Source organism: Microtus pennsylvanicus, chromosome 1, assembly GCF_037038515.1.
Source record: "Microtus pennsylvanicus isolate mMicPen1 chromosome 1, mMicPen1.hap1, whole genome shotgun sequence".
In the NCBI taxonomy this organism is placed as follows: domain Eukaryota; kingdom Metazoa; phylum Chordata; class Mammalia; order Rodentia; family Cricetidae; genus Microtus; species Microtus pennsylvanicus.
The window spans coordinates 100,037,976-100,059,832 of NC_134579.1; the positions used below are offsets into that span (position 1 = coordinate 100,037,976).

The window sequence follows — 21,857 nt, forward strand, 5'->3', positions numbered from 1 at the left end:
GAAAGGTGGAGCGACGGGAGGGTGGAGGAGAGTTAGTGGGAGGCTCATTGTCCCGGTAGGGGGAAGTCTTTTGTTTCCTCTCTTCCCTTGGCAGCCTGACAGGATATGAGGCCAAGCCCCCCAACCTTCCATGCCAGTATCTCCGGCCCCAACCATTAGACTGCTCTTTCCCTTGTCATTGTGTTACCGCTGGGAAAGGGGGCGGGGGCAGGGGCTGGCAGGAGACTAGCTCTAGTTGAGACTAAGAAAACTACCAGTGGTTAGGGCCCAGGTTACCAGAGTTCTAGACAGACCCAAAGAACCAGAGCAGGCTAGGTCACTTGGCAGGGTAAGATCTGTGTTGGGGAGGAGCAGGAAGCCAGGCCCCGGGTGGGGCCACCACAGAGGGTAGCAGGTCGGGCCAGGGGGAGGTAGCCTGGGTCCCAGAGGAGATGACGCAGGGCTTCAGGCGTCTCCCAGCCTCCACTATTCACGCCTGGGGGCCAAACAGCACACCTGAACCCCAAGATTGCCCCCACCCCCTCCATTCCCTAAGGTTGACATCACCCCACCAAGGCAGCTTGCAAGTTCAGGTGTCCCCAGTCCCTTTTAGTCCAGTTCCCTTGATGCGCTCTCTCCTCCCCTGGAAGGATCCCTGGAGGAAACCTGGAATGTCATCTCTCCTGGACTTTTTTTTTTTTTTTTTTTTTTTTTTTGCTCCATCAGCTGTCCTGCAGGAAGGGCGCCCTGCTCAGCTTCGCCTCCCTTCCCGAGCCTTTTGTTTGCTGGGTTTTCAGGAAATTGGAGGGGTGGTGGCCAAGGGCTCATCTGCTCTAGGGACCTGACATGGTCGTGGTGGAGGGGGGAGAGACAGAATCACCAGACTCTGGGGAGCTCACGCTGGGAGGGAGGGAGGATGGGGGTATCGCCAGGAAATTATTATTTGAGGTCTCGTTTCTGTGTTCCCTGGTTGATTGGACTTCCTGATCCGCAGAGGAAAGAACAGATTATGTGTGTGTGTTTGGGAAGGAGAGGCTGGGCTGACAGCGAGGTCACTCAATAAGTTGGCAAGGGGTTGACACAAAGGGTTTGGGGGGGGGACGTTTTTGAATGCCACAAGTTCATCCTTCTGCCTTGGATCCTGGGGTCCTCAAGAAGTGGGGAGGTCGCAGGTGGGTCAGATCATGCTGTCTCTGGGGTTTAGGTGTTTTGCTTTTTTTTTTCCCCCTCTCTTTTAAAAACCAGGAGGAGGTCCAGTGCATAGACCCTGAGTTCCCGCCTTCCCAGCATGCAACTGCAGAAACGACGCCGGTGAGGACGCTCTGGCGCATCAGCGTCCTCTCGTTGATTGCCCTCTTTCTGAAGCCATCCCGGGCGCCGCCATAGTCCTTTCCCTGAGGGCGTGGCCTGTGCAGTCACGTGACGAGCAAGACCTTGGCTGGAGCTGCTTATTGTGGACTGGGGGAGTTAGGGACTCTACAGCTGCAGTCTAAAGGCATGGCTTCTATTTACTTATTGGAGCCAGGCTGTCCTTGAACTTGAGGTCCACCCGCCTCTGCCGTGTCAGTGCTAAGAGGAACCACCGTGCCCAGTTTGAGGATAGTGGGAGTGTCTTAATTGTGAAAGGGGAAGAAAGAGACTAAGTAACTAGATTAACCCTGTGTTGTAGCCTTGGAGAAAGCATTCTCTTTTTAAAAAGTTCTTTTCATCCAAAGCTACAGAGAAACACTGTCTCAAACAACCAAAAAGGAAAAAAAGGTTTTTTTTAGATTTATTTATTTACTCTAAGTAATGAGTGTTTTGCCTGCCAGTATGTATGTATGTATGTGCGCCATGTGCACACATGTTGCCCAAAGAGGTCAGGAGGCATCAGGTCCCCTGGAACTGGAGTTTGAGCCATCATGTGGGTGCTGGGAACCGAGCCTGGGTCCTCAGCAAAAGCAACAAGTACCCTTAATAGCTGAGCTATTTCTCCCACCCTAGACAAAACATTTCTCAACTCACCAGCGGGTCTGTATGTGAACTGGAGCAGGATTTTGGCCCAAAGGCAGCAAAGCAGACAGAGCAGAGCTGTTCCAGCTCATCGTCATCGTCAACTTATGGGATCTAGAGTCACCAAAGAGATAAACAACCCCTGGGGACGTTCATGAGGGCTTTGGTGGGGAGACACACTCACACTGTAGCCTGGCAAACCGTACTGGGGACTGAATGAAAAGGAGCGAGCAGAGCGCAGAAGCGCAGCGTTCATCGCGCTCTGCTTCCTGACTGTGGATGCCACACCACGTGACCCAGCAGCCTCCTCGCTCCATCTGCCTCTCTGTTGCGAGCCAAAACAAACTCTTCTTTCTTAGGTTGCCTTTGCTACAGTAATGTGAAAAGAAACCGAATATAGAGGCCAAGACTTCTCATCCAGTTCCAGCCACCCTTAGGACGTTTGCTAGCCCAAGAGAAGCATCTTCTCTTGTTACAAAGGCAGCCCTTATCGTAACCCACGTAACCCACGGGAAGTGATATCTCCAGCAAAGCCCCTGGGAGATTCATCAGATTGCCCAGCTGTGGGCTTCCGCCTGATTGTGAAGTCAATTAATTACAGTGAAGATAATAACCAGATGTGCTGCTGTGCTCCTTTAATCCCAACACTCCGGAGGCCGAGGCCGAGGCAGGTGGATCTCTAAGAGTTCAAGGACAGCCTAGTCTACCAGTGAGTCTAGGCCAGCCGAGGGCTACCTAGGGAGACCCTGTCTTACAAAAAGATTATGAAGCTGGAGGGTGAAGGCTCCTCCCCCCCTTTCCTCTCCTCCTTGGTGCTTTGAAAGAGGATCTAGTGTAGATGAGGCTGGCCTCGAACTGACTACGTAGACAGAGATGACCTTGGAGAGGGGCTGATTCTGCCCTGATGGGCTGTCCAACATTGGAGCTGATTCTGGGTGGCTTACTGAAGACATTTCATGGGGTAATTGTGGGACTTACAGTCTGAAGCGAAGCGTAGAGGTCCAGGCTGAGCATACACCTTAGAGCTGGTATACACGTGACATTCATACCTCTGAGTGCGGGCAGGGGGGTCAGGAGTTCAAGACCAGCCTGGGCTTCATGACCCAGTCTCAAAAATAAACAAAACCACACTTAAAACATGAACAAGAGCATTTGGGTGTGGTGTTTTGTGCCCACCTTTCATCCCAGCACTCGGGAGGCAGAGGCAGAGGCAGACGGAGCTCTGGATTCAAGGCCAGCCTGGTCTACGGAGCGCGTCCCAGGGCAGCCAGAGCTACACAGACAAACCCTGTCTTGAAACAAAACAAAAGACAAAAACTATAACCAAGAAAGAATAAGGCAGGCATGATGGTGAAATACCTATAATCCTAGCACTTTGGAAGTGGAGGCGGGAAGGTCCTCCCCAGCTCTGCAGCCAGCCAAGGTCACTTAGGAGGCTGTCTGTCTCCACCACACAAACGAGGAGGGGTGCGTCTAGAGCACTTTTTTTTTTTTACTGGAGTACACGTCCTAGCTTTTATAAATTACACAAAATCTCTAAAAATTATGACTGAAACACGGGTAGCAGAGATGACTCCGGAAATGCCAAATTTATCCGTGGCAGAGCCACCCTGTGTGAGTGTGTCCACCTATGCTCATGCATGTGGGAAGCCAGAGGTCAATGCTAGAGGTTTCTCAGTCACTTTCCCTTTTCTTTCTTATGATAGGTCTCTCCAAGGTGGATCTCTGTGAGTTAGAGGCCAGCCAGTTTCATCTATACAGTGAGTTCCAGGACAGGCTCCAAAAGCTACAGAGAAACCCTTTCTCAAAAAACCAAAAAACAAACAAAACCAAAAAACCCAACAAAAAACAAAAGTAAAAAACAAAAAACCCACAGTAGCAGCAGCAGCAGCGCTCACAGAACGGTTATGTCTGTTTAACAATAGGGGGAAATCAGTGAACATGCATGCATACTTAAAGAGTATGTTAAGGTGTGTGTGGCTGAGTGCTATAGCTCTCGCTGTGCCTAAGGGGGGGAAGGTGTTTAATGGGGGCGGCGGTGCTCTTTCAGGAAAATAAACTATTAGCATCGGGATGTGTTCCTTACCTGGAACCCCAACACAGAGGAGGTGGAGGTAGGGAGATCAGAAGCATAAAGTCCTCGTTAGCTCCGTAGCGAATTGAGAGGGCTAGCCCGGCCTACATAAGGACTCCCTTCCCCACGCCCACAAAAAAAGAAAGAAAAAAGAAAAGAAAAGAAAAGAAAAGAAAAGGAGTTTACACGATTAGCTCATCTCTCAACTGCTCTTTTAGGAGGGGTGTTTTAGTTAAGTCCCGTTTTATAGAAGAGGAAACGCTGTTAGTGAGACCTGTAAGGGCTGAGGAAGGGACACCAATTTGAGAGTTGCGGGGGGGGGGGGCGTCACAGATTTACGATCTTTGCCGACAGGCACAAAAGCAGGCAGGGCAACTTATCCACTAGGACCTGCGCCTGGATGGGGGCTCACGGCTCCCTCCGGTGGCCGAAAAGAAGAGCGCAGCCCGCGGGCTGAAACTGGGCGAGGAGAGAGGGTCTTCTCCGGGTCTGAAAGGGACGAGGCTGAAACCCCGAGGACATTCTAGGTCTCTGGAGAGACTGGACTGGTACGACTCCGGAAGGCGCCGACCGACGTCGCTCGCAGTTCCCCGCCGCACACCTGAGTCAGGTGCCGCGGTTCCGCCCACTCCAGGCCACTTTTCCCCAGTCGCCGCCACACGGTCCTCGGAGCTCGGAGTGGAGTCGGATCCGCTCCTCGGGCATCCGTTAGCATCGTGGTAACGGGGGACTCTTGGGATCGTCACCCACTACCATGCAGATGACACCCGGGATGCACGTGGAGCAGTTTGTCTGGCACAAGCAGCTTGGCAGAGTGCAGGCGGGGCTTGTGCGTGGGCCACGCCTTTGGGGCGGGGCTTGATCCGGGACCAATGGGACGCCTTACTGGGGAGGGCAGGCTCCGGGCCTGACATCCCGGTAGCCCGTTTGCCTTTTCCGGGCCCCTCGCCCCCTCCTCCGCGCGTATCTGAGCCCCCCAGGCGCGCGGGGATCACTCCGGAGCAGCTGCGTCCGTAGGGTGGTGAGTGAGCGCCCTGCCGCATCCAGCTGCAGGGTGCGCTTGGCCGGCCGCAGCCAGGTCTCTGGCCCCTAGGCATCCAGTTACTGGAGCAAGTGGACAAGAACGGGTGGGTGGGGGAGGAGGACCCTGGGGACCCCGTGTGGCGAGATGCCAGTGGCCTGCGTGCGTGTTTGGACAATCGGTGGCTCTATTTGGACTGATAGAGTTTGTGGGGGGGTGGCTCTCGTAGGGATTAGAAAAATCTGGTTACGATTGAAATGAGTTGAGAGACAAGGTTGATGGAGGGTGGAGCTTTGAAAGTTTCTTATTGCCTATGTGTGAGATGCTGTACGGGGGGGGGGGGTGTACTTGAGGGGTGCAGCTTAGGACTCCGGAGTTGGTGCTTACAGCTTGTCGCTAACTTCCCCTTGGGGAGATCTCCTTCCTCTCTTGTTGCCAGTTAAGAAGAGACCCGGTGTGACAGGGAGAAATCGGTGTTCCTTTTGCAGATCTGCTACCTCTAGTTTTAGGGGCATAGAGCTAAGAGCTGAAAGGGGCTCTGATTACTTATACCCCGGGGTCGGAGAGTATAGGGGAAGTTGCTGGGACACTTTTGAGTTTCTTTACCCTGTGTGGGTGTGTGTCCTTTGCAACTGCAACTCTTCTTTTGAGGAAGCTCTGAGTGTTTGATCAGGGTTTTGTTTGGGAGGAAACCGTTTTGTGGAAATTGCTTTCCAGCCCCCCAAACCTCTTTTACAGGTCACCTGGCTCTTTTGTGGCTTCCTCTGCCTATGCTCAGCTATGGCCAGCGAGAGCTCCCCTCTGCTGGCCTACAGGCTTCTGGGCGAAGAGGGGGCTGCTTTCCCTCCCAATGGAGCCGGAGGATCTGGAGTGGCATCAGCACGAAAGCTCTCCACCTTCCTGGGTGTGGTGGTGCCCACCGTCCTGTCCATGTTTAGTATCGTTGTGTTCCTGAGGATTGGTGAGTCTGGGGACAGGCCAGGCTCGGGCTAGGGACGGTCCCTAGTTGATGTGGACAGATGGAGGGAGGACAGAAGGGAAAGACCTCCCGTGGTCTGGTGTGTGGCTCTGCTGTGGGACTCTACTACCCAGTGAGACGGGGTAGGGGAAGAGGCTGTAACTTTCCCATGTGACCTGTGACCTGCTTTTCTCCCCCTCTTCAGGCTTTGTGGTGGGCCACGCTGGGCTGCTACAGGCCTTGGCCATGCTCCTGGTCGCCTACATCATTCTGGCACTCACGGTCCTCTCAGTCTGTGCCATTGCCACCAATGGTGCTGTGAGAGGGGGTGGAGCCTACTGTATCCTCCCACTTAGGTGAATTGGGTCTGGGTTGTTCTGTCTTCCCAGGTGTGTGTGTGTGTGGAGGGGGAGGGACCAGTATCTCCTCCCTGAAAACAGGCCACATGTTTATGAATGGTGAACACAGGATGAGATGATGAAGGCAATCTGCACTGTCTGGTCTCCTGACAATCTTATCAGTTAGCGGAGGCTGTGGCTCAGTGGTAGAGTGCCTGCCTGGCATGCCTGAGGTCCAGGGTTTGATCCCCAGTCCTGCTCCTCTCTAACAACAACAGCAAAAACCATTAATAGTCATTCTACAGCCAAGGAAGGAAGTGGATCCCGGGTGTGGAAATGCAGGCCTGTCACCCTGCATACCTGGGAGATGGGAGCAGGAGGATTAAAAGTTCTTGACCATCCTGGGTTGCAGAGCTAATTTAAGGCCAGCCCGGGCCACTAATGGAGACCTTGCCTCAAAGTAAAAAGAGTGGGGATGCATCACCATGCCCCTAATCCTAGCACTGGGGAGAAGGAGGCAGGAGGACGAGGAGTTTGAGGTTATTCTAGGCTACAATGTGAACTGGAAGTCAGATTGGGCTACTTGAGACCCTGTCTCAAAAAACAAGACAAAATAACGGGTAAAAAGAGAACAGGGTAAATAGCTCAGGGGAGAGAACTTGCCTAGCAGGAGTAGGAAAATGGAGAAGATTGTGTATTCTTGCCATTTACTCAAAGATACAAGACATGGGTACAGGGTTGCTGAGAACTGAGCAGGAAACCTGCGGGTGAAGCTGAGAGGATCAACTTATGACCCCTTCCTCCATTTCGGTTTCTTTTCCCTTAACGCTCAACCCCCTGCTTCCACTTTTAGTCATGATCAGCAGGACCCTGGGGCCCGAGGTTGGCGGCAGCATTGGCCTCATGTTCTACCTGGCTAACGTCTGCGGCTGTGCTGTGTCCCTGCTGGGACTGGTGGAGTCTGTGCTGGATGTCTTCGGGGCTGGTCTGTACTCTCCCTGTCCTGGTCTGGGGGGATGCTGAGTTTTCCAGGGTCTGGAATTACGGAGTCATGTTTCCCAAGATGCACACACTGAGTCTTCTCTTTGTGTGGCCTGCCTTCTGCAGCACCTGTAGGCAACCGAGTACTCATCTCGGTCCCTAGGGCACTCACCATCTCCAGGCATGTCCAGCCTGCAGCCCTCTGGCCGCATGTGGCCAAGGATAGCTATAAATGCTCCCAACACAAAATTTTAAGCTTACGTACAACATTAGATTCTTTTTAGATATGCATGTCTTTTTCTTTTCTTTTTTTTGGGGGGGAGTGGCGAGTATGGGGTATACATGTGTGATGTGTAAATGTGTATGTGTGGGTGAGCCTACATGAGCATGCCAATGTGGAGGCCGAAGGTCAATGTTCTCTGTCTTCCTCTACTGCTCTTTACCTGGTTCGAGTATTCATTAATTGTTTTATTGTTGTGTGTATGTCAGGAGGACACACACCTACTATGGTTTGAGCGTGGAGGTCACAGACAACTTTGTGGAGCTGGTTCTCTCCTTCCACCTCTGTGCTATTTCAGGGGACCAAACTCAGGCCCCCAGCCTTGCTTAGCAACATTGTTTACCCACTGAGCCATCTTGCCTGTCTTATTTTTTGTGCACAGTGAAGTTAGATTTATTAAGGAAAAGCAAGAAATATCTCCAAAACACCAGGCATGCTCCGTTGACTGCACCACCTAGCCAGTTAGCTCCAAGGCCCTGCCCGGCTTTGCCCAACCAGCACTGCTGAAGTAACTGACAGATACTTGCCATTGAGCCTGGCATTTGCATGAGTGTTAGGGATCCAAATTCAGGTTTTCACGCTTGCACGGCGTCTTAGCTAGGGTTACCATTGCTGTGATGAAACACTGTGACCAGAGCAGCTTGGGATGGAAAGGGTTACACTTTGACTTTTCCGCTTCCACACTGTGGTCTGTCACTGAATGAAGTCGGGACAGGAACTCAAACAGGGCAGGAACCTGGGCAGGAGCTGATGGAGTGGCCTTGGAGGAGTGCTGCTTACTGGGATGCTTTAGAACCACTTCTGGTACCCAAATCTGTATTTGCCAGGGTCTAGAGTATATAATCTCTCTATCTGGGGATTTATTATACTGATTTACAGGCTGTGGTTCTGCTAATCCAACAATAGCTATCTATGAATGGAAGGTCCAAAATCCAGTAGTTGTTCAGTCTGTAGGCTGGATGTCTCTACTGGTTTTCTGTATAAGCCAGAATCCCAAAGAAGCAGGCTCCAATGCCAGGGAAGGAGTGGACTTGCTAGCAAGGGTGAGAACAAGCAGACAGAGACACAGAGAGCGCCCTTCTTCCTGGTCCTTTTATAGGCTGCCAGCAGAAGGTGTGGTCCAGATTAAAGGTTTACCTTCCCACCTCAAAGATTAGAAGTGGGTTCTTCCTCCTAATAATTTAATTTATAAAAAAAATTCCTCACAGGTGTGCCCAGTCATTCGGGTTTTAGTCAAATCCGGATGTAGTCAGGTTGACAACCAAGAACAGCCGTCACACATGGCAGGCACTTTACCAACTGAGCCGTCTCCCACCTTCTTTTATTTATTATTTTTTTTAAATTTATTTATTTATTTATTATGTATACAATATTCTGTCTGTGTGTCTGCCTGCAGCCAGAAGAGGGCATCAGATCTCATTTCAGATGGTTGTGAGCCACCATGTGGTTGCTGGGAATTGAACTCAGGACCTTTGGAAGAGCAGGCAATGCTCTTAACCGCAGAGCCATCTTTCCAGCCCTTATTAATTTTTTTTTAAAAATAAAAAGCCTCATGTATCCCAGACTGTCCTGGAGATAACCTTGATCTCCAGACTCTCCTGCATCCACCTCCCCAATAGTTATAGGCATGTGCCGCCATGCCTCGTTTTGTGTGGGGCTGGGAATGAAACCCAGGCCTTTATGTATGCTAAGCAAACACTGCCAACTGAGCTACAGATCTCTCTCTCTCTCTCTCTCTCTCTCTCTCTCTCCCTCCCTCCCTCCCTCCCTCCCTCCCTCCCTCTCTCTCTCTCTCTCTCTCTCTCTCTCTCTGTGTGTGTGTGTAGCAGGCAATGCCATATGGCCTTCTGCTGGAGGTCAGAAGACAACTTGTAGGAACTTTTTCTTCTACCATGCGGGTTCTAGGGGAGTGAGCTCAGTTTGTCTGACTTGGCAGTGGGTTTGTTTACTTCCTGAACTATCTTTGTCTTTGTTTTGTTTTTAGAGACAGGGTTTCTCTATAGCTTTGTGACCTGTCCTGGAACTAACTCTTGTAGACCAGGCTAGCCTCTCACTCACAGAGATCCTACTGCCTCTGCCTCCTGAGTGCTGGGGTTAAAGGTGTGCACCATCACCGCCTGGCCATCTTTGTTTGTCCCTTTATGAGATTAAAAAAAAATTGTGAGGAGAGGAGGTTCTTGAGAAGGATTTGCTAATGACAGTGTCATGTTGCAAAGTCAGAAGATTGGACATGCCTGGTTCTAGTCAGACAGAATGTTCTAATGTTCTAGAAATTTCCATAGCAAGATTGGTACCCACAGGGGGAGAGCAAAGATGCCGGAGTTACCCTGAAAGGGATACAGGATAAATGAGGTCTCTAGTAGCAGATGGGTGGAGGGGGTTATTAGTTAGGGCTGGGTGTCTCCTTGGGGGTCTGGTCTTTTATCTCAATCCTGCTTTTTTCCAGATGTCACAGGCTCCAGTGGGATCCGGGTTCTACCCCAGGGTTATGGCTGGAATCTGCTCTACGGCTCTCTGCTGCTTGGCCTTGTGGGTGGCGTGTGCACACTGGGAGCTGGACTCTACGCCCGGGCCTCCTTTCTGACATTCCTGTTGGTTTCTGGCTCCCTGGCCTCCGTGCTGATCAGCTTTGTGGCGGTGGGACCCCGGGACATCCAGTTAGCGCCCCGACCGGGCACCAACGGTTCCTCTGTACCACCCCGGTATGGCCACTTCACTGGGTTCAATGGCAGCACCCTAAAGGACAACTTGGGCGGTGAGATGAACACGCCAGTGCCGGGGGTGTGTGGGGGTGTGGGGGGGAGTGTGGGGGTGTGGGGGGAGTGTGGGGGTGGCTTGAGTGATGGGTGGGCCTTGGGATCCCTGGAGGTGTGGCTGGGGAGATGTTTCCGTGGTTAGGAGTGCCCAGCACCCAGGTCAGGCAGTTCACAGCACCAGCTTCAAGGGGTACTGACACTTTCTGTGGCCCCTGTGGGCACCTGCACACACATGGCACAACCCCTCCCCCATACTTATAATAAAACATACAAATAAGCCTTAAAGACAAAGATCCCAGGAAAAGCTGTGGATGTAGCTCAGTTGGTAGAGCATGTGCCTTGCTTGCACAAAGCACCAGGTTCTCCGCCCAGTACCACGTCAGCCACTCGTCTCGCGGTGGTCCACGCTGTGATCCCAGCACTCAGGGAGTAGAGGCAAGAGGAACAGAAGCTCGTTCTTCATCCTCGGCTGCACAGTGGATTTGAGGCCAGCCTGAGAAGCAGGGAGGAACAGGCTAAGCGTGGTTTAAGCAGAGAAGGGGGAACCTGACCTTGATTTGGGGCTGGGGAAGGCAAGAGCAAGCCCTGCAGGTACTGTGAGCTGGGCGGGTGAATTCAGATAGGAGTTGGGATGGAGGAAGAGACCCAGGAGACCCATGAGAAAGTACAGAGGAAAATGGGGAGGAGGCGACGCGTGACCCCCGCACAGCTTGGGCAGAAGTCAGGGCTGTGGAGGGGAGGGATGGCAGGGCAGAGATGTCTGGACCACCGAGAGGGATGCTGACATACTCTTCTCTGTCAGCTGGTTATGCTGAGGACTACACCACGGGCGCCATGATGACTTTTGCCAGTGTCTTCGCTGTCCTCTTCAATGGCTGCACCGGCATCATGGCTGGGGCCAACATGTCAGGTGAGAGTCTGCTCTTGGTGGTGGGTGTGTGGGTGTGGGGGGTTAAGGTTGCCACCGTGAGCGAGATAGGTGTGATAAAAAGGCTGGCCTCTCTCTCTCTCTCTCTCTCTGCTCCTGTCCCTCCAGGGGAGCTGAAGGACCCCAGCCGGGCCATTCCACTGGGCACAATCATTGCCGTCGCCTACACCTTCTTCATCTACATCCTGCTCTTCTTCCTCTCCAGCTTCACCTGTGACAGGTACATGGTGGAGGGAGGCAGCAGACTCTCACTGAGGCTGAGATACTGTCTCCCACTGGGAGAGAGATGGTGCCACCCATGGTGACGGCTATAATCAGCCTGTCACCAGCAGCTGCGATGCAACTGCTTGAATTGTAAGCACTTTGGAGTAGCAGAGGCAACGGGGGTAGGGGGATGGGGTGGGGTGGGGAACGCAGGTCCTTTCTAGTAACGGACGGTTTTTTGTTTGTGTTTTCTTTTTGGGGTGATAGAGTAGGTTATTATGTTGCCCAGGCTGGCCTTGAACACGCAGTCTTCCCACGGTTCTTCCGGAGCAGTGTGGCTACAGGCATGCACAAGTATGCCCTAGTCGCTTTTCTAGTCATTTGTATTTGTATAAATGTTTTGCCTCTTGGTTGTGTACTGTTGGGAATGACGAGCTCCAGGGAGATCAGAGATATGCCATGAACACATCTGGGCACCTCTGGGGTATAGGTCAGAATTGTCTAGATGTCAGGGCTATATTCACTGAGGAGGAATTTATTTTGTATCAAATTCTTATTTTTCGAGACAGGGTTTCCCTGTGTAGCCTTGACTGTCCTAGAACTCACTCTGTAGACCAGGCTGGCCTTGAACTCACAGAGATCCGCCTGCCCTTGCCTCTCAAGTGCTGGGGTTAAAGGCCACCACCACCCGATTTTGTATTAAATTTTTAAAAAGTGTGTGTGTGTAATATGTGTACATTCCTCTCCAAGGCTAAAGGGAGGCATCAGGTATCCTCTAGTGCATTCTTACTCTTTTTTGAGGCAGGGTCTCTCACTTTGTAGACTTGGCAGTCCTGGAATTCGCTCTGTAGACCAGGCTGGCCTCAAACTCACAGAGATCCGCCTGCCTCTGCCACCCCAGTGCTGCCATTGATAGTATAGTGGTGGTCCTGTTCCTCCCACCCCCCTCTCATCTGGCTTCTCTTTATTTTGAGGCAGGGTCTCTCACTGAACCCAGAGAACCTTGTCTCCTGTGGGGCTACAACTATGCTTGGCTCGTTACATGGGTGCTAGGATCCAAACTTGGGTCCTCATAGTTACCAGGAAGTTCTCCTAACTGCTAAGCTATCTTTCAGCCCTTTTAGCTCGTCCAAGGCTGGCCTTGAACCAGAGATTCTCTCATCCCTCCCGCAGATGTGCACCATCTTTCCTGGCCTAAACTAATTCTTTCTTTTTTTTTTTTTTTTTTTTTGGATTTTCGAGACAGGGTTTCTCCGTAGCTTTTGGTTCCTGCCCTGGAACTAGCTCTTGTAGACCAGGCTGGCCTCGAACTCACAGAGATCCGCCTGCCTCTGCCTCCTGAGTGCTGGGATTAAAGGCGTGCGCCACCACCACCCGGCTAAACTAGTTCTTTCACAGGGTTTTATCCTATGGTTTTACACTCATGGCAATCCTCCAGCCTCAGCCTCCCAAATTCTGGGATTACAGGTGTAAGTCATCCTGCCAGGCTCTAGGACCTAACTTCTTTTGTGTGTTTTTGAGGCAGGGTATCAGATAACCCAGGCTGGCCTCAAACTCCTTCTATATAGCTGAGGCTGGTCTTGAACTCCAGATCCTCCTGACTCTTCGTCCTGAGTGCTAGCATCACAAGGCCCCCTCTGAGACACAGCTCTAGAAACACAGCGTCAGAAGTACCCTTTCTCATGAGGACCTTATGATGGCTCGCTGACGACCCCTACCTCTTCCTTTTCTTCCTGCTAGGACCCTGCTTCAGGAAGACTACGGGTTCTTCCGTGGCATCAGCCTGTGGCCCCCACTTGTGCTGATCGGCATCTACGCCACGGCACTCTCGGCCTCCATGAGTTCTCTCATCGGTGCCTCCCGAATCCTGCATGCCCTGGCCCAGGATGACCTCTTCGGTGTGGTGCCCTCTGGGTCTGCGTGCTGCTCTGGGCTTGCCCTCCTGGGTCTGTCTTTGGCCCCTCTAGGCCCAGACTCATGTGTCTGGTATGATTCTGTTTTTTTTTTGTTTTTTTTTAACAGGAGTCATCTTGGCACCGGCCAAGGTGGTTTCTGGAGGGGGCAACCCCTGGGGTGCTGTCCTGTATTCCTGGGGCCTGGTGCAGGTAAGTTTTCCTTTCAGCTGCCCTGACCTTCACTGTCTAGCTAGCAGACTAAGAACCCATCTTAGGTCTAGATCAGAGGTATAAATGAAAATAAGGACATAGGCTAGCTAGTGTTGCAAACCTGTAGTCTGAATTTGGGGGTAGGGGAGTGGATTGAAACTGAAGCCAGCCTGAGCGGCATGATAAGACCCAGCCTAAAAATAAAGTGGGTGATCAAGGCATACACTCAGTAGGTACAAGGATTGCAACAAGTGTGTGGCCAGGCTAGTCAGTTAGAGCATAAAACCAAAACACAGACAAACATGCATGAATGTATGCACACACACACACAGAAACACACACATGTACACACGCATGCACACACACGCACACACACATGTACATGTGCACATGCACACACGCGCACGCACATGCACACACAGAGACACACATGCACACGCACGCACACACAGACACATGTACACGTGCATGCACACACATGCACACACAGACACACACATGTACACACACGCGCTCGCACATACACGTACACACACAGACACATACTGGCACTCTTTGGGTTATGCTGGCATTTATTGTTATTTATATTGAGACAATCTCAATATGTAGCCCTGGCTGTCCTGGAGAGACGCACTCCAGAATGGTCTAGAACTCATACATGTCTGCAATGGTTGCTCAGACTTGAGTGTGTATATGTGCACACCTATGTGTGGAGGTCTGAAGACAGCTCCGGAGAATCGATTCTCGAGAATGTGAATTCCAGGGATTGATTCAGGCTGTTAGACTCAGCAGCAAACATCTTTATCCACTGAGCCATCTGGCCGGTCCTTGGAATTGGCACTTTTGATTAACGCTCACCTCTTGGTCTGTTCCCAGCTGGTCCTGCTGGCTGGGAAGCTGAACACATTGGCTGCCGTGGTCACCGTCTTCTACTTGGTGGCCTATGCCGCGGTGGACCTGTCTTGCCTGAGTCTGGAGTGGGCTTCAGCCCCCAACTTCCGGTGAGAAACATCGATGCCTGGGAGAACCAAAAAGAAAGGAGGAACAGGAAGGAGGGAGCCTCAAGGGGGAGGATGGGGGACTAGAGCAAGGGACAGGTAGGTGTTCAGGGCCAGCCCTGAGCGTTCTTCCTTCCCTCTGTCTGCCCATCCCAGCCCCACCTTCAGCCTGTTCTCCTGGCACACCTGCCTGCTTGGGGTGGCCTCCTGCCTCCTGATGATGTTCCTCATCAGTCCTGGGGCCGCTGGTGGGTCTCTACTTCTCATGGGCCTGCTTTCTGCTCTTCTCACCGCACGAGGAGGACCCAGCAGTTGGGGCTATGTCAGCCAAGCCTTGCTTTTCCACCAGGTTGGGGAGCCCTGAGGAAGGGTGGGAGGTAGTCTTGGGCCGCTTCCTGCTCCCACCCCTGAGGGCTTGGGTTACTATCTGAGAAGAGCTCAGCGGCAGCTGCTGAGCAGAGCTCTTCCCGTCCCCCTCCCACCTCTTCCTGCTTCCCAGGTGCGCAAGTACCTGCTCCGCCTGGACGTCCGCAAGGAGCACGTGAAGTTCTGGAGGCCCCAGCTGCTGCTTCTGGTGGGAAACCCTCGGGGTGCCCTGCCTCTGCTACGACTAGCCAACCAGCTGAAAAAGGGGGGACTCTATGTGCTGGGCCATGTCACTCTGGGAGACCTTGGTGAGTGACTGTTCTCACCCTTGTCCTTCCTTTCTTCTGTGTCAGATGCCCCATGTTTCTGTTCAGATTCACATAGGCTTTGCGCTCTAGGAAAGAGTAAATGATTTAAACAACTCAGGTGTTGCTGAACTACATCCCCAGCCCCTCACTGGGGGATTCTAGGCAGGTGCTCTACCACTGAGCCACACCCCAGCCCCTCACTGGGGGATTCTAGGCAGGGGCTCTACCACTGAGCCACACCTCAGCCCCTCACTGGGGGATTCTAGGCAGGTGCTCTACCACTGAGCCACACCCCAGCTCCTCACTGGGGGATTCTAGGCAGGGGCTCTACCACTGAGCCACACCCCAGCCCCTCACTGGGGGATTCTAGGCAGGGGCTCTACCACTGAGCCACACCTCAGCCCCTCACTGGGGGATTCTAAGCAGGTGCTCTACCATTGAAATACTTTACTAGAGCTGGGGCTCTAGTAAAGAGTAAATGACCTTGGCCAATAGCTGCTCCCCCATCCTGTCTCTCCTCTCTCTCTGTCTCTCCCCTGCTTTTGAACTGCTGAGGACTGAGCCCAGCACTGTGCACATGCTAATGAGCTAGATTGCCAGTCCTTTGTTTTTGTTTTTGTTTTTGTGTGTGAGGTAGGTTCTCTCTACACAGGCCAGCTGGTCCTGAATCTGTCATCCTCCTGCCTCCGTTCCCTGAGCACTGGGGTCAGGTGTGTGTCACTGTACCTTCACCGCCTTCTCTCCTTGCTTTCTCTGCAGACTCCCTACCGTCAGACCCTGTACAGCCACAGTATGGCGCATGGCTGAGCCTGGTGGACCGTGCCCAAGTGAAAGCCTTTGTGGATCTCACGCTGTCGCCCTCTGTGCGCCAGGGGGCTCAGCATCTACTACGGATCTCTGGCCTTGGTGAGCTGCTCTTCTCTGTCTTCAGCCGCGTCAGCGGCCCCTTTCCATCTCTGCCCCTTCCTTCAGGGAATCAGCTAGATTGTGGCTGCCAAAGGGACTCGCCACACAGAGCAGATAAGACAGGAGCCAGAGATAACACTGGCCACAATGTCTGATTGGAGATGTGGCGTAGACAGGGCATGATGCTGGCGGCTGGCTTTAAAAAAAAAAAAATTACATTTAGCCGGGCAATGGTGGTGCATGCTTTTAATCTCAGCACTCTGGGGGCAGAGGCAGGCAGATCTCTGAGTTTGAGGCCAGCCTGGTCTACAGAATGAGTTCTAGGACAGCCAGGGCTACACAGAGAAACCCTGTCATGAAAACAAACCAAAATTATACTTAATCGTTTTTGTGAGTGTGTGCGTGCATGCGCAGACACATACATGTGCAAGCATGCTGCAGTGCATGTGTGGAGGTCAGGAGACAGCCTCCAGGAGTCAGTTCTCTTCATTTGTCATCTGAATGCTACAGACTGAACACAGGTCATCAAGGTTGGCCACAGACACCCAATGCACCGCTGATCCGTCTTGCTGGCCATGTTTTGTTTTGTTTTTTTCCAAAGACGGGTCCAGTGGAGCTCAGGATTCCCTCTGTAGCTGAGGATCACAGGCCTGCAGCACTGTGCCCCCTCTAGGGGGTGCTGGGGATGGAACTCAGGGATTTGTGCATGCCAGACAGAACTCCCTAAACGGAGAACCATTCTTAGCTCTTTCTTTTTTCTGAGGCAACAAGTAGAGAGTATTTGGGCTCTGGGGAGTATTTTTCCAAGGAGAGTGGGAAAATTGTTTTGAGACTTTAGAAGGCCCCATTAAAACGGAACTTCTTTTGTCCAAATACTAACTGGGCTAAATCTTGTTTAGTGTCTGAGACCCAGTGAGGCTGGGGAGATGCTACTGCAGATAAGCAGATGCTCGTTAACCACCGGAATTCAGAGATGGGGAGAGCCCTGAATACTGCTATGGTCAGCAAAGGTTTCGTGGTGAGATGCTAACTGAGCCTGGCCTGCAAAGACTCTGTAGTCGGGAAGCCGGGGTGATGGTTCATGCCTGTTGTCCTAGCACTTGGGAGTCTGAGGCAGGAGTTCTAGACAGACTGCGTTTTACAGCCAGACCCTACACCAACAAACAGGCAATCAAGGTGGCAGGAAGGAGGAGAACGTGGTCCCTAGGTTACCAAGGATACTTGAGGGTATATGGGAGTGGTGCTTTCAGATAAAATAGAGCGTTGCCGGCTCTATGACTCTTCCTGTCCACACACACACACACACACACACACACTCACACACATGGTTTGAAGCTAGAGCTTTGCTTAAGTTAGGCAAGCGCTCTACCGCTAAACCATGTCCCTAGGCCCTTACTGGGGGATTCTAGGCAGGGGCTCTACCACTGAGCCACACCCCAGCCCCTCACTGGGGGATTCTAGGCAGGTGCTCTACCACTGAGCCACACCCCAGCCCCTCACTGGGGGATTCTAGTGATACTTTACAATTAAGCTACATCTCACCATTTTTTTTTTTTTGAGACACAGTCTCACTAAGTTGTTCAGGAGAACCTCAAATTTGAGATCCTCTTGCCTCAATCTCCTACACACCTAGGATTACAGGCCTGCGCCACCACGTAGCTCCAGCTCTGGGACTCATATTGTAAGGCCTGCAGCCTTGTACCCCAGGCACCTCCATGCTCAGTCACCTCCATCCCAGTGTCTGTCATCTGAGCAAACATCTCCTTCTTCAGCTGCAGTCAGGCAGGCTAAAGGTCAACAATATTGAACTTCGCAGGGCTTGGTGCTAAGCAGGGTTTGGTAGCACCTCTGGGTGGTGGGTGATCAGTTTGGCTTGCTGGGTCATGCCCAGCTGTTCCCTCCTGCTAGCAGGCTCGGGGATCCACTGAGTACCATTTACCCCTGGAGTGCTTGAGGGCCTTTGCTCTTCTTCTCTGGAAGGGTTACTGTACTAGTGACAGTGACCCTGAGGAAGATGCTGCCAAAAGAAAGGGGTCAGGGAGGGCTGGAGAGATGGCTCAGAGGTTAAGAGCATTGCCTGCTCTTCCAAAGGTCCTGAGTTCAATTCCCAGCAACAACATGGTGGCTCACAACCATCCGTAATGGTGTCTGGTGCCCTCTTCTGGCCTGCAGGCATATACACAGACACAATACATAATAAATAAATAAATAAATAAGAAAGAAAGAAAGGGGCCAGGGAGCTATCCTAGATGTCTCATAGCTGGTATAGCTATGGCTGTGCAAAGCAAAGGACCCGAGTTTGGATCCTAGTACCATGTAAAGGCCAGGCACAGGTGCCCATTGAATTCCAGCACTGGGAAGGTGGAGACTGGAGTATAGTCCATGGGGGGAGGGGGGAGCTGGTGTGGCCCAGGCAGTGAGCTTTAGATTCTGTAAGACCCTGTCTTAAAAAATAGGGTAGAAAGCCCAGCGGTGGTGGTGCACGGCTTTAATCCCAGCACTTGGGAACAGGTAGTTAGATCTCTGTGAGTTCAATGCCAGCCTGGTCTACAGAGTGAGTTCCAGCACAGTCAGGGCTACACAGAGAAACCATTTGGAGGTGTTGGGTGGGGAGACCTGGTAAGATGGCTCAGTTGATACAGTGTTTGCAGCACCAGCCTGACAGCCGAGTACCCACAGGAGGTTAGCAGAGAGCTGACTGCATACCAGGCCCCAGTGTGAATTTGAATTCTCTGTGAATTCGAAGCCAGCCTGGTCTACAAAGCTAGTTCTAGGACAGCCAAAGCTGTTACACAAAGAAACCCTGTCTTGAAATACCAAAACCAAACCAAAACAACGAAAAAACTAAAACAAAACAAACTCCAACAACTATGGTCAGGAATTTGAGCGGCCCATGTTTTTCCTGCTGCACCCTTGGGACTTTGGGGAAAAGAGATTTCGGTCACTGAGGTTGGTCCAAGCTGAGTTAGGTAGGTCAGGGAACCGCCTCTAGCGTGAACAGACATTTTTACCTTGCACCCAGGCCCTTTCAGGCCAGAGCCTTTAGGCCAGTGACTTCATTGGCGTGGGGCCTGAGGTCCTTCCTTATCTGTAAAGGAGAGAATAAACAGTCTTATCTCACAGCGTTGCCGCTAGGTTCAGATGAGGTGAGCGCCTTCTCCAGGATCTGGCCTCTGACAACACCAGATGCTCTGTCTCCTCTTGGGTACCAGGCTGTAGACCTCTGTCCTTAGAACTTTGCTGCAGGAGGAAGCTGCAGAGCCCAGCTCACTCCCATCCTTCCCTGGAGGGATCTGGGATGTCATGAACTTGATCGGTCAGGCTGATTTTATTTTACTCAGGCCTGGTGATGCAGGCAGTAACCTCTGCTACCATGGAGGCTGAGGCAAGGAGGGTTGCAAGTTCAAAGCCAGCCTGGGCTACAGAAGTCTCATTTCCTCAGTAGAGTTCAATTTCAATCTCTGAGTTTTTGTTTTGCTTTGGTTTTTGTTTTTTTGTGACAGGCTTTCTCTGTGAAACAGCCCTGGCTAAACTGGAGCTCACAGTGTAGAGCAGGCTGGCCTCGAACTCACAGAGATCCACCTGCCTCTGCCTCTCCAGTACTGATATTAAAGGCAAGTGCCACCAACCCCTGGCAAATCTCTGGGTTTTTGTCAGTTTGTTTGTTTTCTGGTTGAGACAGGCTTTTGCTCTGTAGCCTGCGCTGCCTGAAATGTGTAGCCCAGACTGGCATCAAACTTGTAGTAATCTCCCTGCCTCAGTTTCCCAGTTGCTCGGGTTACAGACTGGAGCCATCACGCCTGGATGAAATGGCCTCTCCTAGTGTGAAAAGGATGTGCTGGTTTAAAGCCTGTGGTGGTTAACAACCAACCCTAACCCTAAAAGAACCCAGAGCTAGGGCTGTGTAGCTCAGTGGTGGAGCATTTACCTAGCATGCGTGAGGAAGCCCCACGGTCCATCCCAGCCCTCCATGAACTTCACAGGATAGTGGTGACGAACACCTATAATCCCAACACTTGGAACTGGGACTGGGAGCATAGCTCAGTGGTTGATTGTGTGGGTGAAACACCAGGTTCACTCTCCAGTACCACTCCCCCCACAGAGGAAAAAAAATCCTAATGTGAAATTTACATATTTAAAGTGGAGGAGATTATTCCTAGAGATAGTCAAACAAATGCATGTGAACGTGTTTAAGAATGCCAAATCGTTGTGCAAACGGGCGTATAATGTTGCTGTAAGGGGGCCCCAGCCAAATAAGATGCCATACCTCATGGCTGACCTAAGTGTGAGTGGGCGCATTTTATGTGGTGTCAACTCAACCCTCAGCCTGATTTCTGTTCCTTCCTGCCTTCCTTTTTTTGCCCCTAGGCGGCATGAAGCCCAACACGTTGGTGCTCGGCTTCTATGATGACACCCCACCCCAGGACCACTTTCTAACAGACCCAGCCTTCTCCGAGCCTGCAGAGGGCGCCAGAGAGGGCGGGTCGCCTGCCCTGAGCACGCTGTTCCCTCCACCTCGGGCTCCAGGGAGCCCCAGGGCTCTCAGTCCCCAGGACTACGTGGCCACGGTGGCAGATGCTCTCAAGATGAACAAGAATGTGGTTCTTGCCCGGGCTTGTGGGGCTTTGCCCCCAGAGCGGCTAAGCCGGGGGTCCAGTAGCAGCGCTCAGCTCCATCATGTGGACGTGTGGCCCTTGAACCTGCTGCGGCCCCGGGGTGGGCCCGGCTACGTGGACGTCTGTGGCCTTTTCCTGTTGCAGATGGCTACCATCTTAAGCATGGTGCCTGCATGGCACAGTGCCCGGCTCCGGATCTTCTTGTGCTTGGGGCCTAGAGAGGCTCCTGGGGCAGCGGAGGGAAGGCTGCGGGCTCTGTTGAGTCAACTCAGGATCCGGGCAGAGGTGCAAGAGGTGGTGTGGGGTGAAGGGGCCGAGACTGGGGAGTCTGAGGAGGAGGAAGGGGACTTCGTGAATGGTGGTCGAGGAGATGAAGAGGCTGAGGCTCTGGCTTGTAGTGCTAACGGTCTGGTGCGTGCCCAGCAGGGGCGAGGCACGGGAGGAGGCCCTGGGGGGCCAGAAGGAAGGGATGGGGCGGAGGGACCCACTACAGCCCTTACCTTCCTGTACCTGCCTCGACCGCCGGCCGATCCTGCCCGCTACCCCAGATACCTGGCGCTGCTGGAAATCCTGAGCCGTGACCTAGGCCCCACCCTTCTGGTTCATGGTGTCACTCCGGTCACCTGTACTGATCTCTGATGCCTGTTTATACAGGGTAGAGAGGGCCCAGGCCCATTCTCAACAATGGACCCCTTATGGACCCTGCCCTCCGGATGATGTTTTAGAGGGACCACGGCCTTCTTTGGATGGGGGGGGGGCATAGTACACTAATTCGGGTGGCCGTCCTCATTGTACATGGGACGACACTGCGGCCCTGGCCCTGGCCTGCCTCCGCTTCCTTCATTGGTGCCTTGACCAGAGGGGCTGGTCTCTTCTGTGACTCTAGGCTACCTCAGTGTCCCCATCCTGGCCACAGACGCACCGCCTCCCTCTCCTGACTTCCTTGGGTGGTGATGTTTGTGTTTTGTCTTATTTTTCTAACTACTGATCATTAATAAAAGACCAAAACACTACGTGCTGGTGGAGTCCTGCTGGTGGGTAGGTGAG

General features: G+C 52.4%; 1 protein-coding gene across 4 annotated transcripts; it reads left to right on the plus strand.

The window, feature by feature from the left end:
• Positions 1 to 4,929: 4,929 nt before the first annotated feature.
• Positions 4,930 to 21,823, plus strand: Slc12a9 (solute carrier family 12 member 9). Of its 4 annotated transcripts, none has more exons than XM_075976120.1 (14): positions 4,930 to 5,172; positions 5,805 to 6,027; positions 6,230 to 6,364; positions 7,216 to 7,347; positions 10,070 to 10,378; positions 11,182 to 11,289; positions 11,416 to 11,527; positions 13,252 to 13,409; positions 13,534 to 13,616; positions 14,493 to 14,617; positions 14,771 to 14,963; positions 15,114 to 15,288; positions 16,048 to 16,194; positions 20,563 to 21,823. In XM_075976120.1, the coding sequence occupies exons 2-14, from the start codon at positions 5,847 to 5,849 to the stop codon at positions 21,447 to 21,449; spliced, it is 2,745 nt and encodes a 914-aa protein (XP_075832235.1). In that variant the 5' UTR covers positions 4,930 to 5,172; positions 5,805 to 5,846; the 3' UTR covers positions 21,450 to 21,823. The 4 variants fall into 4 exon arrangements, with proteins under 4 accessions (XP_075832235.1, XP_075832253.1, XP_075832225.1 ...); XM_075976138.1 differs by having other exon boundaries at positions 4,930 to 5,066; positions 6,230 to 6,380; XM_075976110.1 differs by having other exon boundaries at positions 4,933 to 5,066.
• Positions 21,824 to 21,857: the final 34 nt, after the last annotated feature.

Coding starts and splice junctions, on each gene's coding strand:
- Slc12a9 (XM_075976120.1), top strand. CDS start 5,847: ATGGCCAGCGAGAGCTCCCCTCTGCTGGCCTACAGGCTTCTGGGCGAA. Junction 7,348..10,069: donor GCTGGATGTCTTCGGGGCTG/GTCTGTACTCTC, acceptor GCTTTTTTCCAG/ATGTCACAGGCTCCAGTGGG. Junction 14,964..15,113: donor AAGCCTTGCTTTTCCACCAG/GTTGGGGAGCCC, acceptor CCTGCTTCCCAG/GTGCGCAAGTACCTGCTCCG.